The sequence below is a fragment of the Camelus bactrianus genome, chromosome 3 (assembly GCF_048773025.1).
Source record: "Camelus bactrianus isolate YW-2024 breed Bactrian camel chromosome 3, ASM4877302v1, whole genome shotgun sequence".
Classification (NCBI taxonomy): domain Eukaryota; kingdom Metazoa; phylum Chordata; class Mammalia; order Artiodactyla; family Camelidae; genus Camelus; species Camelus bactrianus.
In genome coordinates this window covers 25892860-25902921 of record NC_133541.1, presented here as the reverse complement: position 1 = coordinate 25902921, position 10062 = coordinate 25892860, and the positions used below count along the sequence as shown (strand labels likewise).

At 35.9% G+C, this 10062-nt stretch overlaps 1 protein-coding gene across 1 annotated transcript; it reads right to left on the bottom strand.

Annotated features, from left to right (window-relative positions):
- Positions 1 to 1763: 1763 nt before the first annotated feature.
- BRIX1 (biogenesis of ribosomes BRX1) lies at positions 1764 to 10011 on the bottom strand. Its single transcript, XM_010955543.3, has 10 exons — positions 9814 to 10011; positions 7570 to 7681; positions 6032 to 6075; positions 4436 to 4506; positions 4261 to 4310; positions 4085 to 4158; positions 3867 to 3917; positions 3637 to 3738; positions 2473 to 2601; positions 1764 to 2219 (listed from the first exon to the last, which is right to left on the bottom strand). The coding sequence occupies exons 1-10, from the start codon at positions 9970 to 9972 to the stop codon at positions 1950 to 1952; spliced, it is 1062 nt and encodes a 353-aa protein (XP_010953845.2). The 5' UTR covers positions 9973 to 10011; the 3' UTR covers positions 1764 to 1949.
- Positions 10012 to 10062: the final 51 nt, after the last annotated feature.

Sequence of the window (10062 nt, the reverse complement as noted above, 5' to 3'; positions counted from 1 at the left end):
GTTTATTTATTTATTTATTCTTAGAGGAGATACTCAGGATTGAGCCCAGGACCTCATGCATGTTAAGCATGTGCTCTAGCACTTGAGCTATATCCTCCCCTGCAAAACAAGTTGACTTCTAAATGAATATGGACTTGGGAGATGAGGAATTCTCATTCAAATGAGGTATCTACATAAATGACTGTGAAAGTGAAATAACTGGGGACAAAAAAATACCTTTACATGGAAACTGACAATTGTTAAATTATAAGTTCCATTAAAACTCTACAACAGACACTTAAAAAATATTAACTTTGGGTCTTCAAACTCACTTGTTGATCCAGTTTATGTTTACAACCTGTAATTAACTTCTTGAGATATGGGTGTTTAGCAATGAATTCTGAATACAGCTGTCTTATTTTCATCCTATATTCAATTGCTTAAATTGCCATTTTTTTCCTGGACTTAACCAGATTTGCCCTTCATTAGCCACATAAAAGTATTTACAGTGAACCTCTGATTTGAATTACCTACATAATCTGGATTTCAAGATAATTAGCCTAACAGGCTATTTCAAGATAAAGTAACCTAACTGTACACTCAAGAAATTCTTAGCAGAAAATTGAGAAAAACTGAAATGGAAAAACTGATCATTCTGCCTGCAGATGGATCTAAAGACAAAATTAAAATGCAAGTGACAAACTAGAAAAGATGTCTAGAAAAACTTTACTATATAAAAGAACTCACAAATTCATGTAACTACCACACAAAAACAAAAACCATTACCTAGCCCCCCAAAAAAGTATTCCTTTTTTTATCTATCGAATTGACAAAGATTATCTCACCATTAGCAAGAGTACAAGGAAATGAAAATCAACCTCTGATGAAATACAGTATTTAGGGGGACAATTAAAATGTCTTAATGTTCATAACTTTTGACCTGAGTCCTACTTATAGGAAACCACAAATATTGTACAAAATATAGGAATAGAAATGTTTGCTGCAAACACCTATACCAGAGAAAAACATAAAACTGAAATACTCAAATATCCAACAATAGGGGACTGTTTAGATAGCTGTGACAGGGTAGAATGCCATGTAATTACTAATCATGTTGCAGAACAAAGACATGAGGAAATGATCAGCCTGAAATAAAAATAAGGTGACAAAACACCACATGCATGACCCAATCCTGTCTAGGGCCACTTGGACCCAGAATCTTTTCTTTCCCTGTTACTAACCTACCCCCAGGGTGGTAAGGCAAGTGCTCTCTTTGCTTCAAATAAAGTTCTTTCATAAGGGGAGAAATTCAAATGTTTTGGTGCACTCTTAACAACTGTCCCATTTTTCTTCGTTTTAGTGTTAATTTGGTAAGTAATTTACACCTGCTTCTAAATTAAATTTGTAATCTACAGAAAGCTTTCAACACACGTATTAACTTATTTGATTTGTAAAACCTAAGTATTTTTACACATTCTTTTTCAAGAGAAGAAACCAAGATGAGAAGTTGGCTTTTCCAGGGCCTCACTGACTTGTGACTCAGGGATTCAAACCTCAGTAACACGTTTTCCCTTCTACTAGGCTATCCCAACTTTACCATCTGAAACTAGGCTCTCAGAGTGCCTAATGCTGTTTTACAAGTAGTAATGACCCAAAAAATTTGTTGGAATTTCAGTCTTGCTAACCTCAAAATTTTAATCCAAGAGAACAGGCCTAAAACTTAAGTGTGCTAAGTTTTTAATAATACCAAACAAGCTTTGAAAAGAGAAACAGAAATTAACTGATGAGTTCTGGTGATATTTTATTTAGAAAAACACAGATGCCACTGAAGCCACAAGATCTTAATTTTCATTTTTCTTTTAAATGCCACACTAATTAGATATAAGACAGCCCTGGATAACAAAAGTATTTACACACTGAATAGAAAATAAATATAAAAACAACTGAAAACAAATTAGTTATCCATTGATTCACTTTGCATTCCCACTGTTCACCTTCTGTTTCATTTTTCTTTGCCTTTTGTAAATCCTTTTCTTTCTTGCTTTCAAATCGACTTTTGGCTCTGGTTTTACCCACTGAATTTCTATCGGCTTTTCCTCAGCTGGTGTAACAAAAACATCTGCAGTGGGATCATGGGGAAGAATAGTCTTTGGTTCTTTCTTTCTCAGTTTCTGCACATCTTTCACTTGCTGTTTCTCTTTGTATTTTGCAGCTGTGATGGATCTTATGATACGCCGATGCTAGAAACAAAACATTACAGGCACTTTTGAAATGAAAATAAGCATTTTATGTATGGCAAGGATATTCACTTATGAACCCTATTTCCCTTCACATCGTGTCATTAAAAAAAAAAAAAGTAGTAATTTGCAAGACTGTATGCAGCAAAATCCAAATTCAGTTTCATAGTTCACAGAACAGTAATTCCTTGACAGAATTATCTTGGCCAAGAGTTCTGAGACATTGAGGGGGCACTGAATAACAGAAACAGCTTACCATGTTTGGTGACTGGTAGTGAGGATTTTCATACAAAGTTGGTCCTCCAAAACTTCCCTGGAAAATCTTTATGAGATTTAAGACAAAACGAGGTCCTATTTCTACCAGAGCAGCATCTTCTTCTATGATCTTTAATAAAAAGGAAACATTTCATTTTGGTTTGATTATACCATTCCTAAAAGGTATATATATTGACTATGACCTCATTACAAACGTGCCTAAAAGAACTGATAACCAATAAAATTATTGTGGAAGTGAAACTTGGCAAGTGCAAAATCATCAATATGTTCTGAAATATAGTAGTTGTCATGGAAAAATATACATTTTTTTTTTCAGTGTGTTCTTTCCAAATTGAGTCATTTCAATTTGGTCTGTATCTTGCTTCTACAATGCAAGTCTTCTTGAAAAACTGTGGTTAAGTGAATATTTAAAACTGCAACCACGGTAACTAAATGTGATTTGCCTACGGGGCCCCCTTTCAAAATTTAAATCAACCCCTAAGTTGCTTTTATAAATCTAATTCAAATTAGATTAAAAGGTATATAAAAGAATACATGGTAAAATTTATTTTTGAATGGCTACTGATTGTGGAATTAAGAGGCAACTTCTGAACTACAAATATTAATACTGTTGGCTAAGGTATGCCTGCCCTCAGAGGTTAAGAAGGGGGTATGTTTAACTCCCAACGCAAGGTACCCAACATAACAGCACATGCAGCACTTCACAAGCTGTCTGAAATTTTGTCTTGCTGTTCTCCACCTCACCACCTCTCTGCGCTTATTATCTTGCCAAACTCCTGCTTCACGATTTCCAGAATCACCTCTCCTCCTGAATGAGTCACTGTATGACTCACCTAATAGTTCTCATTGAATGCTTTCTACAGGGGTTATGTTTTTCTACGTCTTAACCCCACCCCTCCCCCAGTAGATTCTAACCTCTTGGGAGAGAAGCTTCTATTTTACTGAACATATAGTGGCTTGTTAGAAAACCCATACTCCACATCCGCTGATAGCCACGAACTTAAGCAGTAGTTATTTACTACAAGTCTGAGGGGAAAAGAAACCCATTTAAAAGAAAAGGATTTATCGTTTGCATTTTCTATGTCTATAAACATCACATACCCTAACTTATTTCAAAGTACAGTTAAAAGTTAATAAAGCTAACCTGAAAGTTCCGAAACCATATCCTGTTATCCAAAATGCTGAAAGTAAACACATGGTCTACAAATGGTTGGCTTTTGGGGTGATAGCGTGGTGTACTGAAGATCTAGCGAAAAAAAGGACACGTCAGTTCTGTAATCTATGACATTCCATGTGCGTTCTGATAGCTAAGTTTAAAGGAAGACATTCATTTATAGTATTTTACTAAAAACTGTTTCTAGGAAAGATATTTACCTGAATTAAGAGTTCTTTTAACAAAGCATAATGTGGTAATTCATCAAAAGCCTATAAAAATAGAGTGAACGTGTTATTTGAAAATAGCAGTGTTTTGCTTAAAATTATTTTTGTGGGTTTTTTTATGTTAACTAAATTGAATTATACAACTATATACACTAAAAAACAACCATGCAGAGTAAGAAAATGAGACCTTATACACTAAATTAGAAACTTACAGGGTCAAAAGACAAGAGGGGCCGAGAACCTTTCAAACAGTTTCCAGTCATCTTCAGCTCAGCTAGAGTATGAACTAGAAAAATTATAACAACAAAAACAGTTATACTTTGGCACAATTATCCCAAAAGATTACTTTCAATTTTCTCACCAAAAAATTTAAATTGAATCAACTTACTATTTTGAACAAGGAATTTAGCAGATGGTCCATGAGGTGAATTTGAAAGCCTAAAAAATATAAAAGGTTTTCCAACTAATTAGAATTTAGAATGCAGTAAATGCTTACTATCGATGCAGTTTAAAAGGCACCATAATGTGCTCACACATTCCCAAATATTACTACATTCTCTTACCACATATAGAGATCTTGTTTTTTCTTAGCTTCAAAATAGATACATTTATTGCAGTTTTTCATTTCACAAACCTAAATGGAGCAAAGTACAGAAAACTGAAGTAGATGAGAAAAATAACTAAAGCAATTCAATGCAATTAATATTTAGATGCCTCCAAAAATACTTGAGCAGGCTAACAGGCGACAAAGGTCTAAATATAGGTAAATTTATTCACAGAAAGAAACGTTTAAGTTCCTCTTAGGTTTTCTGCCCAAGGTAAACTAGATGCTCTGCCCACCTCTTTGGTGAAAGCAGCCACTCTTTTTGGCTAGCATTTCAAAGACAACTGGCCTCACTTCTGATTACTGGGAGCCTCTTCTCACCATAGTCCTGTATACCGCACAAAGGACTACGAAGTACTACCAAAAAAACTACAAAGACTAAAAACTGATGCCCCAGGGATAAAGCAGACTACAAATAGCCTGACCAAGGTAGGAAAATACAGTCCTTAGAGAACCTAAAACATCCTTTACAATACTAACTCTGATTTTTAACTCTCTAGCTTTTTGACTTTAAGCTCAAGAAATTTACATTTCCCCCTCTTATCTGTACTACCATTTCTGCGATTGGTTCTGTAAAATTACTAAGGGATTGGTGAAAGGTTGAAGTATATAAAACCTATTTCAAGTTGAATTAAACTTCAACATCTTGACGGTTTACAAAGTCACAACTGAGAAATACACAAAAGCAACAAAGAAACTATGTCCTGTATTATTATAGGATTCACAAACTAATACATATAGTAATTATAAACTCTAAACTACTAAGACTTAAAAAATTCTTCAGTCCAATGCTCTATTTCTTACTGGTCTTAGAATAAACATAACAATGCTAAGTTGGCGTTTTCCAATTCAGTTTCAGTTGCTGGAAACCCATACCCTGTTTATTTCTCATACCTTCTTTTGAAATTATACTACTTGTCTAGGGACTGTCACCGCCATTAGAATGTAGTCTTCACGACAACAGGGGCATTGTTATTTAAACAGTTTCCATATAATAATGCCACAACACAGCAGAGCTTCAAAAATTTTTGCTAAAAGAATAATAGAAGCTTTTCTAACAGCTACAGAGTTTTTTTTTTAAACAATTCTTCTAGGTTTTAAAAAATCTGCTTAAAATGTAAGCTTAGTCTTCAACACTACTTTGCAAATTTAACCCACTACTAGTTTGCAACAACTTAAGAGCAACTATCACATACATCACTTTCAATACTGGCAAATACTATTCAATTTGAGCTTTTTAAAATAATGAGCTTTCAATATGCTTTTTGAGAGAAGACAAACATAAGGATGATCAAGAAATAATATATCCTGAAGCCCTAAACTGTGAGAGATAGACAATGAGTTCTATAAAAATTTGGAAGGCAAATTATTAAAGTTAATAAAATTTGTCTGAGTATGTTAAAACAACTTAACTCATAGAATAACATTTTTTTAAACATTTTTTACTGATTTATAATCATTTTAGATTTTTCAAATGAACTATTTTTAGTGTTCCAAAATATTTTGTTCCTAAATACAATGTTGCTAGAATATTTTAATTACTTTCTAAAATTACCTCATTAATCACAAATAACTTATCTTTACGATCCATTTTAGTATCTAAAAAAAGAGAAAAAAGCAAGTAAACAAAAGATTTCAAAGCTACTTCAATCAAATCATACATGTTCTAGGAAATTATATTAAGTATTTTTATAATCTTCAGTTTAAATGAGATGTTACTATTCTTCAAAATGATTAGACCTAAAAACACATGACTTCTTTAAAAAAATCTTGTTTTTTCAAATGTAAAAGTGAGTGATTAATAATAGTTCTCAGGAATTATTAAGCTGTCAGCAGTGTTTTGTGTTCAGACTTTGTGTTCAGGCCTCAGAGATACTGCCAGGTCAGGTCCAGACCACCACAATAAAGCAAATATCTTAATAAAGTAAGTCACATGAATTTTTTGGTTTCCCAGTGCATATGAAAGTTATGTTTACACTATACCATAGTCTATTAAGTGTGCAACAGCGTTATGTCAAAAAAATGTAATACCTTAATTAAAAAAATACTTTATTGCTAGAAAATGCTAACCATCATCTGAGCCCCAGGTGAGTCACAGTGGCTAACATCAAAAATCATTGATTGCAGATCACAACAACAAATAAAACAATAATAAAAGTTTGAAATATTCCAAGAATTACCAAAATGTGACACACACACAAAAAGTAAGCAAATGCCATCGGAAAAATGGCGCCAACAGACTTGTTCCATGTGGGGTTGCCATGAGCCTTCAATTTGTTTTAAAACGCAGTAACTGAAGTGCAATAAAATGGGCTTTGCCTGCATTCTATGAATCCTTTTCAAAAACAGAAAAATTTTCACAAACCACAAACTACGTTCTAGGACTCTGGTTCAAGGAACACTCACTTAAGAAACAAAATAAATTAAAATTCTCTTAGTTTGTTTCAGGGATCTGAAGATGCAATAGCAGACCTCAATTTGAGGAACATTGGTCTAAGGAACTAAGTTATCACCTACAACTAAAATCAAAAGCACCTCCTAACACAGGCACAAAAACAGTCTCATGATAGCACTGCCATGGTTCTAAACCCCAAACCAGATGATCTTCAGTTGCCTCTAAGATACCACATTGCTAAAAAGAATAGGCTTGGCATTTAGGAGTAGGCTGAGCCCCAACTTAAAGGTGCCTGAAATCCTACTCCAGGTCCATTAAATTTTTAATAAGAACACGTTGTTTTTTTTTTTTTTCTTTTTTTTTAAATGCAGAAAGTAATTCATAGCAGTCCTGAAATATTTAGTTGGACAAACAAGTTCTCTGAGAACATTACAATGAAGGCATTCCTGGACCTTCAAGAAATGTTTTGCTAATTAGGATATCTGTTTAAGAAAGTGAAGAGAATGTTTAATGAGTTTTGCAAAGGATTCTAAAAAATATTAACTGGAAAAATCTTGGCACTGAATAGAGAAACGTCTGAGAAGTCATGGCTCTTTACCTGACAAGGCTGAACAAATAAAGTGTGACACAAAGTGAAAACACATCAGTAAGCAAGTTTATAAACACTAATTTTTAAGTATATACATATATATACGCACCTGCTTTAGAATGAGGCATCAACATTCTCAAGTCTTGCATTAAATGTCTTGTTCTGAAATTTATTCCTCTGGAAGAAAAGATAAGAATCCGTTCCTTATTTTTCCACTTGCCCTAAAGGGGAAAAAAAAAGAAGACTTCAAAATCTCATAGTGAAGCTACCTTGTTTGTTTGCTTAAAGATAAAGCTTCCAAGAGTAGTGAGCCAAATAATCCTGATTTTAACCTTTAAGTCAATCTCTCAGCAGCATTCACTGACCCCATTTGCGAGCCAAAAATGCTTTCCTTGTTTTCTTATCTTTTCAGTTTTTTCCTTTAATCTCTCCAATTCTTTCTCTTGATTCTAAAGATTCTTTCTTAGCCCTCTGTTTTACTTCTGATCTTTCCAGGACAGTTCTCACAACCATTTCCACAGCTTCAACTGCCAACTCTACAGAAAGGTAAGGAACTTCTTCTAGCCTAACTTAACTTACCTCAAATTCAACTCTAGAATGCTAAAGCTTAAAATCCAGTAAATTGCCCTGCTGTTTATACTTCTGATGTCACCACCATTTCAGTCCCCCATGCTCTGAATCTTCCACTTGCCCTTATCCTCTCATATCATAAGCACTAAGAAATGTCAGTTTCTTTGCAACAACTCTTAATCCTTTCCTAGTGATACTGCCTTCTTTCAGATTCTTATAATCTCATATCAATTGCCGATCTCCTAAATTTTAGTCTTCCCAGCTAGGAGCTCCTACCGTAGGTAAAGCAGACTAGCACCTGCTTAACTTCTTAAAGCATTGCTCCAATCACATCTTTACCTTCCAGGCTTTTCTAAACAAGGTCCAAAATGACACAGCTTAACACTGAATTCTAAAATATTTATATTTCTACCTCACTATTGTCCCAAATCGACCCCACACTTTAGCCAATTTGGCTGTATTTTTTTAAACTTTCAGCATTTCCTCTACTTCAACACCTTTGTTCAGTTTTGTTTTGTTTTTCTCTCTCTCCCTTACATTGTTCTCGCTCATTTCTGAATATTGGAATTTTGCCCTTACCTTGGGATGCAGCTCAAAGGCTACATAAATCCTTCCTGATCCCTTACTTGGTTATCCCAGAGTAAAAGCAATCTTCATTTTCTGTACTTAAGTAGAATTTTTTATATTATGACTCAGATCATAAACACTATCATATTTCCATCCTTCTAGTTCCTAAGGGGAAAAGTGAGAGCAGTAACATTCACTGAAAATCTACTGGAAGTCCAGCTTATTCGTCACAAAAAGTAAATCACATTTTCTTCCTCTTAATTTGCAGAAAAAAGCTCAAAAAACATTTCCCTATTAATTAACAGCAGGGCTAGCATTCAAGCTCGTCTTTCATTCCTCAGAGCTAACTCCTTTCCCAGTGCTTGCCACCCCACCACAGCACAAAGGGTCATTTATTCATCACTCACTACGTAGTAGAGATCTCCTCTAAGCTGGGGAGATACAGAAATTAGTCAAACGCAGTTCTTGTCTCCACAGTCTTTGATCTAGCTTAACGAGCTCTCAGGTGAATGAAAGATCCAACAACTTGGGTTCACCTTCTTTTGAATAAAAACCATCAACTTATATATGAGTAGTTTCCTTCTAACAGCCAACATTTTAAGAGGCAGTGATCAAGTTCTAGTTTTGCAATTCCAAAACAGGGGAAACCTAACCTTTTACAGAGCCTGGCATGATAAAACTTCGTCGAATATAAGTAAAGCTCATACTGTCTACTTCAGCTTTCGTTATCCCATGACAGTTGAAGATCAAACAAGTCAAAATCACAGTCCCAAGACCAGCAACTTTTTGAAGGACCGCATTACAAGCTTCAGTATCCCTAACTGACCTTAGCTAACTATGGCTGAATATGGGAATATTAATACCTGGAAGGGGTATAGTCAATAGCGAGAAGTAACTTTAGTGAAACGAACTACTCTCCAACAACAACCCAACAAAACGTGGAACGGCTAGAAGACGGAACACTGGAACTAGTCCCCTTAATTCCCTTCTCTGTGAGCCGCGAAGAGCTCTGACGACCGGCCAGTTGCTCAGCCGACCGCCTCCAGGAGGGCGGCCACGTGCACGAGGATAAGATGTAAACACAGCACAGGTCCCGCCGGGAGAGCTGAGACTGAGCTCCCACAACAACCCAGCAACTCGGGAACCCGCAGAGCCGTTATCAGGTAGGTAGTCCCAAAGAAGGCCCGTGGAGCCGAGGCCGCAGAGCCCCCTCTACCTTGCAAACCGGGCCTGGGATACGATCTCTCTCTTCCCCTTCCGCCTCCTCTGCTACGTCGCTGGCCTTAGCAGGCGGCTTGGCATCTTTTTCGGTTCTTTTTAGCTTTTTTGCCTGACCCGCTGGGCCTCCACGCCGTTTCCTCTTGGTCGCCGCCATCTTGCTGCGCGCCTACGTTCTGGGCCTTCCTTCCGGCTCTGCCGCTCGCTCCGCATTCCCATCTCTATGGTCCCGGGGCTTCTCTCGGCG